Genomic DNA, 17,025 nt, shown 5'->3' on the forward strand with positions numbered 1-17,025 from the left:
ATACTGGCGGGGTGTCCTCTGCCGAAGGAGTCTCTGACACCCTCCGTCGGAACTTCCCTCACCCCCGCAGCCCTCGGACCCCACACACACATGCACACACCTGGCTGAGCCTGGTAGTCTTGGCTTTTCTATGTGTTAGAAGAGGACGACACAGTAGCCCAGTCTGTGAGCCAGCGAGCCCACGAGGCCCACAGCACCCCTCACCAAGCCGGGTTCACTCACCTCACTGTGTCTTGCCGCATCAGCCCACGAACTCTGTCTCCCCTCGCCCAGGTGGGCTCACACCTCTTCCCCTCGCTGTCTCTTGGAGGCTCAGCTTGTGGGGAAGAGCAGCACAACCCCCGGTGTTTCCTCACTGCTGAGTGAGCAGCAGGTAAGACCAGATTACTGGGGTGTGTGTTGGAGGCTACACCCTGATGCTGCAGATCCCAACATGCCTACCGCCCCGGAGTGCTGACTCCAGAAACCAGGAGCAAGGACCCAACAGAAGGAGGGATGCAGGAAGCTGGGAAGGCAAGGGAAAAGGTGGAATTCGTGCTAAAGGAGAGAGGCTGCTCAGGTTTGAAAGGATGACTGGTAAACCCCAGTGCTCTTCAGACTCCTTTCTACAGGAAAATGTGGAAAAGCACAGTAAAGAGGTGAATCCCTTTATGGAAGAACCACAGCAGGACCAGAGCAGCCCTGCTTCACTTTCTGAACGATTCAGACAGGAAAAGCAAAAATCTGTGGGCTGTGTGAGGAGTTTTACCTTCCAGGGTGGTGGAGACAGCTGGCACTTCCCAGGCTGCCTGGGGGAACGGCAGGCTTTTGTCCCAGGACATTTCAGCTCCCTGGTCACACAAATCATATTTTCCTGGGCTTCCAGGGGATCTTAGGAAAGAGCTACCTGCTGAGAAGAAGGGCAGCCAGCCCATTATGCCTCCTAGAAGAAGGGCAAGGACTGTCCTTGGGGAAGAAAATGAGCAGGGTGAAGGGAGACCTGCCAGGGAAAGAGTAAGAGAGCCAGGGAGCAGCTTGGCTGCAGGGTAGAAAAGAAGAATCTCCAGCCTGGAGGAGGCAGATGAGGGAGTGTCCTCAAGAACAGCAGCTGAGGATGAGGAAGGTAGTAGGTCTTCCTGTCTCTAATCCCAAGAGCTGTCACTGCAGGGAAACTCTCTGTCTCCCAAAAGCAATGATGAGCTGATGGGTCTAGCTAGAGTTGCTTGATGCTGCCAGGTTCTTCTCGTGTGGAAGGCTCCGTCTGCAGCTGACTGGATCTTGGGCTGCTTCCTGCTGATGAAGTGACTGGACTGTGGAGAAAGACAACCACATCACCTGCTGACAGGATGGCAGAGGCCGAGGGTCTGACACTGATCCTCTCCCCATCAATGTGAGCTCCCTGTGGCGAATGCCCACCCTGAAGCCCCAGGTCACAACTCTCCCACCATGCTGCCCAAGCTGTAAGTACAGAACAGCACTGGTGTGGACAACCTCTCAGGGCCAACCCAGCAGATTTCTGCAGGCTGCTGGGTTTCCGATGCTGGCAGGCACACCAGGGCAGCCCATGGGCAGTGCTGGGCTGCAGCTGCTGGGAAAGTGACTATCAGGCAGAGGCCGTGGGAAGCCACAGGAGGTGATTCAGGTGGCTGTTGCACCGTGACTGAAGGTGGTGGAGTTTTGCCACGGACAGGATGGAGATGGTGTGCCTGCACGCAGTGCTGATCCCCGTGCAGTGCGTCGCTGCCGTGACCTGGCTTTAAGTATGTTTTGTGCTGTCTGGGTTGGAAAGTCATCTAGGCAGGTGCTGTCTTCAAAGAAAATGGGGTGATAGAAGGGTAGAAGAAGGAATTTGGGCAACTGAAAGACAGCACATTAGAAGGGGCATCTCTGGGAGCATGGACGGAGGAGGATGGTAAAGCTGAGGAGGTGCAGACCAGGATGAGAAAGAGGAATGTCCAATTCAGCACAGACAAGATGAGACACCTCCCCTTCCCTGCAACATTTCTACTCTAAAATAAGGCTACAGAGGGCTAGTCCTGAAGAGATATGGCCCTGGCTCTGGCACATCTGAAACTGAATCTCTCCCCTGCCCTGCAGGTACCTGGCCAAGCAGACCTCCCTGCAGGTGTCCCTCCGGGACCCCAGGGGTGTGATGGTCTGACGGGGTTGGTAGAAGAGCAGGTCCACATTTGCCAGTGGCAGGTGGAAGCCATGGATGCAGTGAGGCAAGGTGTGGAGCTGGCTGTCCAGGAGTGCCAATACCAGTTTCACTCTCGCTGCTGGAACTGCTCCACCCTGAAGGGGCTGCAGGTCTTTGGCAAGGTGGCCGTCCAGAGCCGTCAGAGCGGGGGAGGTGACACAGACAGGGTTGGCATGGGGTCCTTCTGGTATGCCTATAGGGTCCCCTTGACACATCAGCCTTTCCTGGGCTAGGGTGCAAGGGTCACAGTGGACCCATCCCCAGAGTAGCCAGCGCCTTCCTCCACATTCCAACATGTCTGTCAACAGAGAGTAAACTGAACCAAACGCATGTTCTTTCACACATACTAACATTCTGCTTAAACTTATTGCCCATTTGGCCAGATTTGGCATTTTGGTCCCATCTGGACCATTTTGGGTACCAGCTATGCAGATTGGTGGATCTTCTCCCTCACCCTGCCACCAGCCCTGACACAGAGCCACCTCCATTACTGGCTCTTGGCCTTGGGAACTGCTGCACCAGGTGAACACCCTGCCATCTATTTCTCCCAAGCAGTCTCCATCTGAATGCATCTTTCCTCTGTGCAGTCACAACCTCTTTTCCCTCACCACGTCCCATCAGTGCCTTTGCCCCCGCAGACTGGTGCCATTTCTTGCCCTGCTGCAGGCACAAGGGAGGCTGGTTTCATCCACGCCATCTCTGCTGCTGGCATTGCTTTTGCTGTGACTTGTGCCTGCAGCCACGGGGAGATGGAGAAGTGTGGCTGCGACCGCAAGGTCCGAGGAGCCAGCCCTGAAGGTGAAGGAGAAGGCTGTGGCAGGAAGGGGGTGGCAGAGGGAAAGATCTATGGGAGAGACTGTCTCCAGGGATGGAGACATATCCCTTCTCCACAACCCTTTGGGAGATCCTCTCAGGGATTCTCCTTCATCTTATGGCTGCTTTCCCTCAGCAGGTTTCCAGTGGTCGGGCTGCTCCGATAACCTGTCTTATGGGCTTGCCTTCTCTCAAGCCTTCGTGGGCAACCCAGAGAGGAGCCATGGTGTCTCCTCCAGCCAAGCACTCATGAACCTGCACAACAATGAGGCTGGGAGGAAGGTAACAGCAGGAACAAGGGCTAGGAAGCAAGCCTGGCTTCAGGGGTTTCCCTCTGGCTAGACAGAGCTCAGTCCAGCCCCCATACCCCAAGAAACAGTTTGAGGAGGTTGCATCCTTCTGCTTTCTTAGCCCAGCACTGGTGGAGGGGGGCCCCAGCCTCCCCTACCTGCTTCTGTGCAATCTCCTTTTCCTTACAGAGCCCAGCTGTGATTAACCTTCCTTGGCCTTTTCTGCAAAGGAAATTAGTTACTCTGTTCTGCTCTGAAGAGCTTCCCTGCCCCTCTAGCCCATCCTCAACAAAGGCACCATCTTATCCAGGGGTCACAGTCAGATCTGGTCCCTTGAACATCCTCTGTCTCTGGGCAGATCTGTTCCCCTCCTAGAGCCCTACAGACCAGAGCAGGTCCCCATCCCTTTCCCTGCCTCAGGGATTTCTCTTACAGACCCAAGCCAGCTTGTTGCCCACAGAGTGGATCTTCTTCTCTTTGTATTGACCTGGCTTAGAAAGACTTTTTGCCCTCCCCTCCTGTCCCCTCCCCTCCCTTCCCCTGCCCTCCCTCTAACCCTCTGAGAGGTGTGTGGAGGGAACAGCAGCTGCTGGGGGAACCTGCAGCAATGGGAGGTGTTGGGAAGAGTGTCCCTGGTCTGACTGGCAGCTGCCTCCTGCTCGCCAGGATCTCTTGACCCACATGAAGGTGGAGTGCAAGTGCCATGGTGTGTCAGGCTCCTGCGAGGTGTGCACATGCTGGAAGGTCATACCTTCCTTCCGCAAGGTGGGCAACATCCTCAAGGAAAAGTTTGAGGGGGCAACAGAGGTTTACCCGAAGTGGATCAGCCAGGGAGATGTCCAGAGGTGTCGCCAGCTCCTGAGTGCTCCCCACACAGCACCCTCCCGCCAGCCTCAGTGGGCTTTCTGTGGTTTGAATTAATTTTCTGGGTGGAGGGTTGGAGGACACAAGCCAAATAAACCCCTAAACTTTAGAAATAAACCAGCTGCAATGGAAAGCAAAGTGCACACAAAAGCTTCTTCCTCACATGCTGCATTTGGGACCTGGAGGGTCCCTGGCTTTGCTTCCTCCTGTGTCCCAGGAGGGAACAAGGCCATGCTGAGCCCTTCTGCTCAGGGGACACATGGGCTGCATAAGAAAGGAACATGACTGTGGATCCGGATGGCGTGAGGATCCATCTTGGGCAAAAGAGGGGTCACTGGGGAGTGTAATAGAGCAGTGGCATTGGAAAGAAGGGAACAAATGAATTTTGTATAATCAAACAGGCTCTTTACAAAATAAGACTCATCCTTTGGAGGACTGGTACAGGGAGCTATGTACAGGGAAAGGATGCAAGAAATGCCTTTTCCAGTGCTCAGCTGTTCCTTTGGCTGGAGAAAATATTTCCAAGAGGAGTTCCAGCAGCTGCCACAGTGAGGCTCCCCTCATTCAGTCTGACCTCAGTGCCGGAGAAGGTTATGGAAGAGATTACCTTGAGTGCAATCATAGGGCATGTGCAGGACAACAGGGGGATCAGGCCTAGGCAACATGGATTTACAAAAGGCAGGTCCTGCTTGACCAATCTGATGTCCTTTTATAACCAGGTGACCCTCGCAGTAGATGAGGAAAAGGCTGTGGATGTTGTCTACCCGGACTTTAGTAAAGTTTTTGACACAGTTTCCCACAGCATTCTTCTGGAGGAGCTGGCAGCCCACGGTTTGGACAGGTGCACTCTTTCCTGGGTTAAAAACTGGTTGGATGGCTGAGCCCAGAGAGTGGTGGTGAATGGAGTTACATCCAGCTGGCAGCCAGACACTACCGGGGTTCCCCAGGGCTCAGTGTTGGCGCCAGTCCTGTTTAGTATCTTTATCAATGATTTGGACGAGGGTACCCTCAGTAAGTTCACTCCACCAAGTTAGGTGGGAGTGTTGGTCTGCTGGAGGGTAGGAAGGTTCCGCAGAGGGATCTGGACAGGCTGGACTGATGGACAGAGGCCAATTCTAAGAGGTTCAACAAGGCCAAGTGTCAGGTCCTGCACTTGGGTACACAACAACCCCATGCAGTGCTACAGGCTTGAGAAAGAGTGACTGGAAAGCTGTCCAGCAGAAAAGGACCTGGGTGTGCTGGTCAACAGCAGCTGAACATGAGCCAGCAGTGTGCCCAGGTGGCCAAGGAGGCCAGTGGCATCCTGGCTTTTATCAGAAATTGCATGGCCAGCAGAACCATGGAAGTGATTGTCCCTCTGTACTCAGCACTGGAGGGGCCATACCTTGAGTGCTGTGTCCAGTTCTGGGCCCCTCACTACAAGAAAGACATTGAGGTGCTGGAGCATGTCCAGAGAAGGGCAACGAAGCCTGTGAAGGATCTGGAGTGGCTGAGGGAGCTGCGGTTGTTTAGCTTGGAGAAAAGGAGGCACTGAGGAAACCTTATTGCTCTCTACAGCTACTTGAAAGAGGCTGTAGCAAAGTGGGGATTGGTCTCTTCTCCCAGCCAACAAGTGATAGGACAAGAGGAAATGGCCTCAGGTTGCAACAGGGAAGGTTCAGATTGGATACTGGGAAAGATTTCTGCACTGAAAGGGTGGTCAGGCATTGGGACAGGCTCCCCAGGGAAGTGGTGGAATCACCATCCTTGGAAGAGTTCAAAAAACAAGTAGACATGGCACTACACGATATGGTTTAGTGGGCATGGTGGTACTTGGTCAAAGGTTGAACTTGATTATCTTGAAGGTCTTTTCAAACTTTAATGATTTTCTGACTGCTGCTTGGCAAGGCTGAAGAACCTCTCATGCCACTGCTGCACCTCCTCTTCTCCCTCCTTCGCACTCAGCACCCGGTAGGTCTCGTTACTCTTGCATTCAACGCGAGTCACCTGCAAGGAGAACCTGAGTTCATAGGAAGGGTGCCACTGCCCATCCTTTCCACAAGGAAAGAGGATCTCCATGTTGGACAGCATTTGGAGGCTGGCATGATGGGAGCACCAGAGGGGAAGGGGGAGAACCAGCTGGAAAGCTGTTCAGCTAATAGCTGAGCTGTGTGTTTCCTAAGATATAGGCTAGTCCTCCGTCCTGCTACGGCGATTCTGGTTTTTGTTACCACTTAGGAAGCAATCAGTAGATGGGAGAGATCCTCCCCTAGAGGGATACCCTGATGGGTGGGAGTTTCTTTTTCTCCACATTATATCTGCCTCTGCTTCCATCCCTTACAGTGTCTGTGCAAATCCCACCCACCTATGACACGCCAGTTATGTTTGGGTCACTGTTTATCGCCCCCCGAAACACATCCAATTCTGTCCTGCTGGAAGGACAAGCAGGGTGCCAGGGAGTTCCACAGGGACTCAAGGCTGGCTATGGAGGGTTCAGCCATGGAGGAGCAGGCTGTGCAAAAGGCAGTGCAGCTGCTTCTCACCCTCTGGTTGTGGATGCTCTTCTGGAGGCACTGGTAGCTCTTGAACATGCAGTAGCTGGGGTGCTGAACTCCGCTGGAGTCACAGATCTGGGGAGATGGGGATGAAGGTCAGAGAAAGAAGAAGAGAAGGAGAGATGGGAACATCTACTGATGGTCACCCACCTTATTCGGTGTACCTCTGTCTTGGAAGGCAGCGTACTCTGCCTCCAGCCAGAGGATCACACTTGGGTCCTGGCAGCCATGGGTGGCCATCCGACTGCACCAGTACTCTGACCTCAGCCCTCTGAAAAAATCCATGTCATATTCCTCCAGAGTCTCTGAGAATCTGGTCTGCAAAGGAGCGGGATAAAGTGAGACATGCTTCTTCCTTCCCTTCCCCACCTCCCAGTCCAGGCTCCTCCTCAGAGACCAGCAGGGCATACAGCTCACTTGGTACCTGCTTTTCTGCATCCTGGTGCTGGGCTGATATCTGAGGGTTGATGTAGGTGAAGAAGTCACCTGTGTCGCAGTGAACACGGCTCAGGGTTTTGATGTTCTGACACTGCTCCATCTTCAGCGAGCAGAAAGCACAGTCAGGGCACAGGTCCATGTGATGACGCCCAAGGTTGTCACACACCTAGGGTGGATGGTTGGGGGGGAAAAGGAGACTAAGAAGCTCCCAAAAGAGGAGACTGAGGAGCTCCCACATCCCTGGCTTGGAGCTTGCCTCCCTGGTCACCCAGGTCAGCTTCTCTTGGGAGGTGACACCTGAAATGACAGGGAGCCCTGCACACCATGGGGGTCAAAGGTGGACATCAAGGTCTTTACCGAGTCTCCAAACCCAAAGACTCTTTTTTCCATCTCCTTCCAGGCCATGGTAAGCATTGACGAGAGACAGTTTCCCTCCAGCACTGCATAGCACAAGACCAGCACTGCCTCATCATTCTGCAGGGCTAAAAGGCTGACAGAGAAAGGGAAGAAGGAAGTCAATACACCTTCAATTAGAAACTGAAAGAGGGGAAAACAACCCCAAAACATAGCAAAAAAACCCCTTCCCAAAGAAACCTTGGACTCCTGGCTAAACTGCATAGAAGAATGGGGGTATCTGCAGAGTTTGTACATGCCTGTGTAACACAGAGGCTATGGGGTGTGTGTGTGTGTGTGTGTGCGCGCATTTGGGAGCATGTGAGAGGGACTGGACGAAGCTTCACAGCTTGAAGAACTTTCCCAGGGCTCCTGCAGCAGGTGCTGCCTAGTTTTGTCCATCTGGGGGCAATGAGGAGATGTTCGTTAGAGGTTTGCTGAGTGTTGACTGTCGGGCAGCCCCATTTGGGTCTAGGGGATGTCACTCATTAAGCCTCCCTCCTTCTTGAGACAATGTATTTGATAGAAAGGGGAAAAATTTTTTAACCATGAATTAACTGTTCATCCAAACTGACATGGGTAGCTAAAAGTAAAAAATTTAAGGACAATGGGATAAGACCAATAAGAATATTAGGAACAGTGGAATTTGTAGGCATGGTACAGAACTGTTACTAGACATGGATGGTTGGCTTCAGTCGTCAACAATGGTACAGAAGAGGTAAAAATGCTCAATTAGATATTTGCCTCTTGTGTCTGGAAACAAAACCAGTGATAAATAAACAAACTGATCTGACAAAAAGTAAGAGGAGCAGCAACTGCCTATGTTAAAATGCTCTTAAAATCCATGCATGGGCTAACCTGTATGGACAAATCCTCCTGAGAGTATTTGAAACTTCTTGGAGACCTTCAGATTAGCATTAAAAAAATAAAAAAAAGCTGGAGAACCTCAAGGAAGGTCATGAAGATGAGATTTCCTAAGGCTTGGAAAACTTTCACCTAGAGCAAGAGGCTAAAAAAGCTTCACTTAGTTGAGTGAAGACACTAGGGGGTGGCCACTCAGCCAGCCAGCACTTTTTCCAAGGAGGGCACCAGCTGGAAAGATGTCCTTGTCAACAGATGGAAGAGTAATGACTTTTGGTGACTGGAATTTGGGGCGAGATCCTTTCAAACCAGAAATTAGCTGCATGTTCCTGACACAGAGGGTATTTAGCTTGGGAGCAGCTGATGAGGTGGTTTCTCCACAGTTCAGAGACTTCAAAAAGATATCCCAAACTTCTCTTAGGAGAAGGGTCTGTAGCTCAGACACATGATACTGTTTTTTTTCTCCAGGGCTCACCAGACATGGTTTCATGTCCTGCGCTGAGCAGGAAGGCCAAGGTGCATGATCAGAGCAATTGCCAGGCCTGAAGGTTAAAATAGATCACCTTCCTGGAAATCGGAGTTGTGCCATCAGTTTGAGGTTACCAAGAAATACTGTTGCACTCCCTGTCACATCCTTTTCCTGCTCTATCTCTGCTCGTCATCGCTGCTGTAAGGTTTTCTGGCCTAATATTTTCAAATTTATGAGCTGATTTACCACCTCTGAGTGAGTATAACAGCACTGCTGTGGGTGCCCTATGCTTCTTGACATACTGCTCAGCTGTTTGTGGATGTACAGACATTTCACCCATGCTTCAGGGAAAGGCACAGATCTACCTAAAGTGATTTCTTAATGCAAATCCCACCCCAGCTTAGTATTTATGCATGTTATTGTCCTAACCACTGTCCTGGAAAAAGCCCAAGAGGTACTGTGAGGCAATGATTCAAAGGGAATGTGAACTCCCCCCCAGAATTAAGAAGAATCTGTGAGCTCAGATCAGTAATTGCTCCAAGGCAAAAAGAGAAAACTTCAGATAAAAGCTTATCATACTTTAGCATCTCAAGATGTGGAATGACACATACAGAGCCTGCTTCAGCGGTATCTCTGAAGAGTGCTGGTGAACAGCATCCACCTCTCTCACAATGTAAGGACAAGGACTTGAGCCATTAACTTTCAGCTGCTGAGTCTCCCCGATATTGGCTGGCTGAGGTGGAGTGAGTACCTGAGGCGAGCAGAAAAGAAGATAAGGAGCAAACAGCTTTCCAGCACTTGGTAACTTCTGATTTAGGTGGGGGGTGCTGCAGGAAACTAAAATCATTAAGGAAAAAGCCATTCTTAACAGCTTCAGAAAGAGTAAAGAGATCTTTGCCTGCATGCCAAGGCTGGCTGTGGGTGATGATAATTCAAAAAGAGGTTTTTTTCTGGGGCTGATACTTTTAACAAAGAGTTTGGCCTTAAAATGAAAGCCTCTGGGTTTGAAGTACATAAGCACCACAAGGACTGTCTGAAGCAGTAAAGCAGGAGGAGGAGGAAGAGGAGGAAGAGGGCAAGTCACCAGGAGTGTATGTATCTCATCAATGCATATAAATATATCAAAGATGGGTGCCAAGGGGATGGTGCCAGACTCTTCAGTTGTGCCCAGTGACAGGACAAGGGGTAATTGCCATAAACTAAAACACAAGAAGTTCCACCTCAACATGAGGAAGAACTTTACGTTGAGGGTGGCACAGCACTGGAACAGGCTACTCATGGAGCCTCCCTCTCTGGAGAGATTCAAAAACCACTTGGACACATTCCTGTGTAACCTGTTCTAGGTGACCCTGCCTTGGCAGGGGGAGGGTTGGACCAGATGATTTCCAGATGTCCTTTCCAACCCTAACTATTCTGTGATTCTGGGATTCTGAGAGGGGTTGGAACAGCCTTATTGGGAAAGCTGGGCTCACATGAACCACAAGTGAGCACCCATGTGAGGATACCAGCAGACTAAGGTCTGCATCTGGGACAGCTGTGATGCTGAAAAGGGTGTAGAGGTTGTAGCTAACAAACAACACAACAGTGGGAAGCCCTGGGAAAAAAGGCAAATGCAATTCTTGTGTGCAAACAGAAAAGCAGGGAAGGGAGGTTGATGTCCTTCTATGCATCTAGCTGCTGAAACCCATCACAGGGCTGTGCACATAGAGCTGGAACATGGGGATGTTTTAAAGGGTCACTGAAAATTGCTGCAAAAAATCAGAGTTGCACAGGCTTTATAATGTAAGAGCTACAGAGCTCTTTTTATCTTATTGCAAGACTGAATCCCGGTATATAGGCAACTCTTAGAAGAGGAAATGGGAAATAAGGCAGCAAACACAATAAGGACTTAAAATAGAAAATAAGTGTAATAATTGACATTTTTCCCCTCATAATGATTCACTGCTAGCAGAAAGACCACAAAAGTGTGCTGCAGATTCTTGTTATATCACTACCATTGCCCTGTCTCTCTCTAAAGGTCACAGTTAACTTCATCAAGTACTAGGAAAGCTGGTAGAGCTACCAGAGCAGCTGCCACAAGCAGGGGTGAGCAAGAAGGGATAGATGTCCTGCCGGACATAAGACCCTTAGGTAGACACACAACCCTGGGATCTGTGCCTGTCACCACCCTGCACACCTTGTGTTAGGCCAGACGCTGAATGGCCCCTGTGTGAAATGTCCAGTCCCACCCAGTGCTGCTCCTCTGCTGGAATGGAAATGCTCCAAAGCATTTTGCCCCTTTTTTAGGTCATGCTTTGAAGTCCCTTTGAGAGGAGGCAGGATGTGGTGAGCAGCAAAGCCGACAGGCGCGGTCTATCTCGCCTTTTTATCCCCACTTGAGTTTAAGCTTTGCTTAGCATGATTGATGGGGCTTTGCTGCCAGGTTACAGACACACAGTCAGCATTAGTGTCTTTGAGAAACTGTGAAGCAGAATAGCAAGTGTCATCTGCAATCACAGCAGTCCCTCAATAATCCCAATGGAATCAAATCAGAACAAGGCTCAGTTTCAGAGGAAGGGAAAACGAGCACATCCTCAATGAAACACAGTTTAGAGTATATACACCAGAAAAAAATGTTTCCAGGCAGTAAAAGCTTCCTACAATGTTAGGGAGGAGGATGACACGTTACAGCCTTGCAAGAGAACAGTTATGGCTTTAACAACATAATGCAATTCGTTTTTACATGCAGAAGAGGAATCTCTGGCTGAACTGTAGTGGTAGTACGCTCTGTGTTTAAGAGCAACCACAGATGTGCAATCATGCACAAAATCTGTGCGCTTATAGGAACATCACTGACCACCAACAGAGAGAAACCAAAATGACTTCTTCATGAAAACCACATCTAGAGAGCTTTTTTTTTTCTGCTCTTGGTAAGCAAAATAATCTTTGCTTCTCAGTCAAAGCAAGTGGCCCTCAGCCACAATGTAGTAAAGGATCAAAAAATAAGTTAGAGTGAAAGGATATGATCCTTTTGCAGGTCCTTTCTGTGTGGGCTTGCCAGTCCCAGCTACCTGAAGACAGAAACAAATGGATGCTGGCAAAGCAACTGAGAAGAGCTCAACATGCTCAACAAGCTCCTACAGGCCAGAGAAATTGGGAAGGGTGTGTAAAATGACTGCAGCAAGCTGGGCTGTCACAGGGCCCTGTGCTGAACTGCCATGTAGCTGTTCCCAAAAACAGAGTGGGGAACCAGAAACCCCCTAGGAAGAGCTGTGCATAGATCCAGAGTGCACACAGTTTCACATGCTCGAGGAGAAGCAGTGGTCCTGCACAGCCAGGAGCATGGCTTTGTGCTCCCAGCTCTACTTCCTAGCACAGGGCTGCTTTTACTTTACTTGCGAGATGACAGAGCACTCCTCCAAGGGTTCCTCAGGAACCTGTTTTAAGAAATATCTGCTTCATGTTGCATACAGAGAGCAAGGAGCACAGTGAGACACATCCCAAGGACCTGTGTTCACAACGAATCTGTTTCTGCACATCACCTGTACTCCTGGGAGACGTGCTGGGAGGAGGATACGTGCAGAGATGATTGCATGCTGCATACGGCCACAGTGTGGGGAAACAAAGCCCTGCCTGCAGCTAAGGCCCAGACTAAGCTCACTTTTCTCAGGATGCAAGGCCAGTGACATTTTCAGGCAGGAGCAGTGCTGCATCACCCTCTCCCTGCTCACACCGTGCTGGAGCAGGAGGTGCCTGAGGGGCTTCCCAGATAGCCTGCCCACACTCACCACCTGCTCCAAGCAGGGGCATGAATGCTGTGGGGTTGCCAGCCAGTGTGCACAAGGACAGTACTGCACAGGTACCCAGAAAGAGCAGTCTTGCCCTCACCTGCCTCGGGGGGGAATTTCCTGCTCTGATATGATTTCTGGACCTGACTTGGTGAAGTTCCAAGAAGAGTCCTTGGGGTTCAGGGATGCATCCAAGGAAAGGGCCGAATGGATCAGTTGCCAGATGCTGTTCTTCAGGCTTTGGTCTTCAGGGGATTCCACCCTTGGAGGCGAGGTGGTAGTGGCAGCCGGGAGAAGCACAGTGGGTGGGTGCACAGTTGTCCTGCTCTTCTGTGAGGGTGTGGTCACCTTTGATGTGGCTGTGGGGGGCTTTGTCAACAGTGGTTTCTGACCCAGGGGCGCGTGAGAGTGGTTCAGAAGCTTTTCCACATGAGCAGGAGAGGGAGAAGCCTGCTTGTGAGCTGAAGAGACAGAGGGATGGAGCGGATGAGGGCACCTTTCTGAGGCCAGCCAGAAAGGTGCTGGGGGTGGAAGAGTAGCTACAGGAGATGAGCAGGCGAGCAGGGGTGCCCAGCACAGCTCGGTGCAGCCATACCTTCTCTGGCAGAGGAGCTTTTGCCCACTGTCACGGAGCTCACAGTGCGAGGTTGCTTCGAGGGGATGACATCTTTTAGAGACCAAGTTGAACATGGGACTCGCTGAGTCGGGGAAAGAGGGAGAAACACGAATCTTGCTATGTAATCTTCCCTTCCTCCTTACCCCTTCCACCTCCCCTCCCCCCCTCCCCCAAATCCCACTCCCCACCTTGACATAGAACTGCTGTTTGAGGCAGCGGTACTGGGCGAACTGGCAGAAGGTCTGAAACTGCAGCACCTCTGGAAAGTCAGTGCAGACTGGCCCTGGAGAGAGACATGTGGGATAGGGGCAGGCCACAGGTTTTGTCATCTACCCCCTTGGCCTGGGTGCACTAAGAGATCGGGACCTCTGGGGTGACAGCTTGTGGATGCAGGGAAAGTCTGTCTGCCCCCAGGTGGAGATCACAGCCTTGGGCTGTTACAGCTCCCAATCCCAGGTGCCACATGCCCTTTCCCTCCAACCCCCTGAGGGCTTCAGTTCATTCTTCTGCCGTTTTTCTCACAGTTATCTTCCTTATGACAGAGATCCAAACTTCCTATTTCCAGGATCTGATGATTCTGTTATTAGTCCTTACAGGGTTTAGAAAAAAGAGAAAAGTAGTGATGTGATAGGTTCGAAAGATGCCCAGACTGGGCCTAGGAGCACCAGAGAATCATAGAGTGGTTTGGGTTGGAAGGGACCCTAAAGATCATCTAGTTCCAACTCCCCTGCCATGGGCAAGGACACCTTCCACTAGACCAGGTTGCTCAAAACCCAATCCAACCTGGCCTTGAGCACTTCCAGGGCTGGGGCAGCCACAGCTTCTCTGGGAAACCTGCTCTAGAGGAGACAATATCTTCAGGGCAATATAGTTTGACATCGATTCCAGCCTTGCAGGGGATGGAGGAAAGTCCACAGGGCCAGGATGCTGCTGACAAAGCCTGTACCTGTACACACACACACTGTGGTCTTGACCAACACTGTCGACACACTGACCCCAAAGCTGCGGCTCTTTCTGCAGTGATCACGGGAAAGCAAAGGCATGCAGGAGAGCAGAAAACCCAGGGAGAACTGGGGAGGGGGGTGATCTTGTGCTCCCTCTGCTCTAGGAGCGCATGGTCTGGCTAACACAGCCAGCCCTGTGTGCACAGGACTGAGAGGGAGGAGATCAGCAGTGGAATTGCACTACTGTCCTGTTTGTTGCTTGTGCACCAACCTTTACCCTGTACACACACTTCTTGTGCTGAGCACACACCTGCACCATCAAAAATAGAATTTCAGGTATCCACCAGGATCCAAGCCCAGGAAAGTGTCTAACTTGTAGGGAACACTCCAGATCGACCCCTATTCTTTGTTTAAAACACAAGGTAACTGCCTTCATCAGAACCCGATGAGGTGCAATTAATGCTTATGAACATCTGGATGTAGACAGCACTACCATAGCTCTGTGAGGACAGCAGAGGCTAAACATGGGGTTGGCACATGTTCTGCCATGACAGCTTGGCCTCTCAGCCTGGCTGAAATGTGCCAAAATAACCCAAAAACTGTAAAAAAGGATAACACAAAGGGAAATAAAGTCTGCTGGATGGGTCTGTTAGGCTGAGGGACGGAGAAAAAGAAGGTAAAGAAGGTAAACTGCAAAATTGTCCCATCTCCTGGCATTTCCAGATGCTTCTGCCCTTGGCAGCTGTGTCTCCAAAGGCAAGAGCAGTGGGAGTGTGGCTGGATGTGGCAAGGAACAATGCTGGGGAGTTGGGCACCAGGAGAGGAACCAGGGACAGACCCTGGGTGCACCCAGCACCATGGCATAGGATTGCAGCACTATGGCATAGGATTGCAGGTGCCCACAAGCGAGTGAGGAGCCCAGAACCCATCCCTGGATCTGGTGTTGAGGGGTGGCACTCGTTTCCCTGACACAGCTGCAGAAACCAGCAAGAAATAGTTGCCCTCAAGCTGCAGTCCAAATAAGCACAGTTGGCTGATCATTCAGCTCATTGACGTTCATATCTAAATATAAAGACATATTTTTTATGAGAAAATTGTTCCTATTTTTTTTCCTCTGAAGAAAAATACAACAGAAGTAGTACCAAGTTTTTCAGCTGCACAGATATAATTATGCCACTTAAATTCTCTGATGCAGGGGTGCAGGGAAAATATCACTGCAGAGATTTGAAGGGTGCTGTTGCTATGGTGCTTTCTGAACTGGGATGTTTCTTGGCTCCTGAAACGTTAAACACTTAAAAAGGCAGCTTATCATCTCAAGTTTTCTTAAAGACCTATGAGAACCCACGAGACAAGCTTCTGCATTAATGCCCAGATCAAGTTGGAAGGAGCTGGTAAGAGATGAAGACCTTCAGTGAGCCCCAGAAAACTGTGGCCTGCTTAGGAGGTTAGGACTGGCCATTGGGAAAAGCATTTTTTCTCCAGGAGAGTGGTGCAGCACAGGGAGGGATGCCCAGAGGGGCTGCAAAACCACTCTTGCACAAAGCTGGTGTGCTCTTGTTCTGGGGGTGTCTGCTCCAAGCTGGACTTTGGGCTAGAGACTCCAAAACAACCCCTCCCACAATCTTGTGGCATTTTAGGGCAGAGAAACAGCCGGCCCTGCTCCAGCTGGGGCCACACCCTCTGCTGCCCATGGAGGTGGAGTGATGTCCTTACCACTGGGGATTTGGCCGTGGTTCTCCTCCTGGTCCAGCTGAAGAATGGTGGGACTGAGGCAGCCGTATGCCTGGCGCAGCAGGCAGAACATGTTTGCCTCCCAGAGCGGCTGCAGCCTTGCAAAGAATTGCTGGTACTCCGTGTCCGACAGCGGACTGCCTGGAATGGGAGGCACCGGTGGAGCAACAGCAGCCGTCGGCAAGGTCAGCAGACCTATGGGAGAAAGACCTGGGACAGTCTGTGCTTAACAGCCCCGTAATGGAGGCAAGTGGTGGGTGGAAATGAAGGAGCAGCTGGCAGGCTGGTCTGCTCCTGTCTGCTGGCACAGAGCAGGGCAGTGGGATGAGGACCTCAGGTGCTGGTTGAGGTCTCCCTCCATCGTCCCTGCTTGCAGGGCCCTGGGGAAACCAGGAGCCCCATGGGGAAAAGGGTGAAAATAAATAAAAAAGAAGGAAAAAAGAAGAAAAAGTTTAGAAGTTGTGTTTTGTTGTGAGCTTGGTTTGGTTTGGACTGGGGGAAGCTGTTTTGATTTTTGGCTTGGTTTTTGTTTTGGTTTTTTTGGGTGGGTTTTTTCTCAGTGGACTTTTTCCCCCCTTTCAAAAGCCCCAGCTTCCAGAGGCACCCGCAATGGCCCCTGCTGCCCCCTGGACCATGCTATGGGCCTGTGCCCCTCCAAGGGGACATTCCTCCATCTCCTCCCTCCTCTCCTTTGTCTTCAGCTGGGCCACCTCCCCTCCTGCCTTCACATTCTCCTCTGTCCCCCACCCTATGACCCCTCCAAGAGCCTCCAACTGCTCCCGGGTGAGCAGAACAGAGGGCTGGCATGGCCTGTGGGCCCAGTGGTGTGGTCTAGTGAGAGATGGAGGGTGGCAGCAGCATCACAGGGGCTTCATGCTTCCTTCCAGCCCCAGCCCCAGGCTCTGAGGTGACCTCGTGAGGGCAGGCACTTACTCAGTAGCCAGAGGAGCCACAACATGTCTGCCACAGGCTTCAGCCTCATGGAGCTGCTTGGTGGCTGGGTGGGAGTCACTCACATACCAAGTAGAGCAGACATGGAAAGTCTGAGCACTCGGGTTCTGCCCCTGGCAACAGTGGAACCAGAATGTGGCCACGGCACCATGATCAGAACCTGATCATGGTGTCA

General features: G+C 51.3%; 2 protein-coding genes across 4 annotated transcripts; one reads left to right on the forward strand and one right to left on the reverse strand.

Annotated features, from left to right (window-relative positions):
• The first annotated feature begins 1,670 nt into the window (after nt 1-1,670).
• LOC108497192 (protein Wnt-4-like) lies at nt 1,671-4,203 on the forward strand. The gene is made up of 5 exons (XM_017814600.1): nt 1,671-1,724; nt 2,077-2,314; nt 2,846-2,977; nt 3,132-3,274; nt 3,949-4,203. The coding sequence occupies exons 1-5, from the start codon at nt 1,671-1,673 to the stop codon at nt 4,201-4,203; spliced, it is 822 nt and encodes a 273-aa protein (XP_017670089.1).
• A 1,705-nt stretch (nt 4,204-5,908) lies between these two features.
• On the reverse strand, nt 5,909-16,999 carry ACRBP (acrosin binding protein). 3 transcript variants are annotated; one of them, XM_017814654.1, is made up of 10 exons: nt 16,833-16,999; nt 15,882-16,094; nt 13,413-13,507; nt 13,204-13,306; nt 12,709-13,069; nt 7,476-7,608; nt 7,105-7,218; nt 6,831-6,998; nt 6,669-6,755; nt 5,909-6,132 (listed from the first exon to the last, which is right to left on the reverse strand). In XM_017814654.1, exons 1-10 carry the CDS (start codon nt 16,879-16,881, stop codon nt 6,004-6,006), a joined length of 1,452 nt encoding a protein of 483 aa, XP_017670143.1. In that variant the 5' UTR covers nt 16,882-16,999; the 3' UTR covers nt 5,909-6,003. The 3 variants fall into 3 exon arrangements, with proteins under 3 accessions (XP_017670143.1, XP_017670142.1, XP_017670141.1); XM_017814653.1 differs by having other exon boundaries at nt 5,910-6,132; nt 7,105-7,284; nt 15,882-16,040; XM_017814652.1 differs by having other exon boundaries at nt 5,913-6,132; nt 7,105-7,284.
• Between the last annotated feature and the right edge of the window lie 26 nt (nt 17,000-17,025).

This window comes from Lepidothrix coronata, unplaced genomic scaffold, assembly GCF_001604755.1.
Source record: "Lepidothrix coronata isolate B3197 unplaced genomic scaffold, Lepidothrix_coronata-1.0 Scaffold46, whole genome shotgun sequence".
Lineage (NCBI taxonomy): Eukaryota > Metazoa > Chordata > Aves > Passeriformes > Pipridae > Lepidothrix > Lepidothrix coronata.

Coding starts and splice junctions, on each gene's coding strand:
- LOC108497192 (XM_017814600.1), top strand. CDS start 1,671: ATGGAGATGGTGTGCCTGCACGCAGTGCTGATCCCCGTGCAGTGCGTC. Junction 1,725..2,076: donor CCGTGCAGTGCGTCGCTGCC/GTGACCTGGCTT, acceptor CCTGCCCTGCAG/GTACCTGGCCAAGCAGACCT. Junction 3,275..3,948: donor ACAATGAGGCTGGGAGGAAG/GTAACAGCAGGA, acceptor CCTGCTCGCCAG/GATCTCTTGACCCACATGAA.
- ACRBP (XM_017814652.1), bottom strand. CDS start 16,881: ATGAGGCTGAAGCCTGTGGCAGACATGTTGTGGCTCCTCTGGCTACTG. Junction 7,609..12,708: donor GAAATTCCCCCCCGAGGCAG/GTGAGGGCAAGA, acceptor TTTCTCTGTCAG/CCTTTTAGCCCTGCAGAATG. Junction 7,285..7,475: donor TCTTTGGGTTTGGAGACTCG/GTAAAGACCTTG, acceptor CATCCACCCTAG/GTGTGTGACAACCTTGGGCG.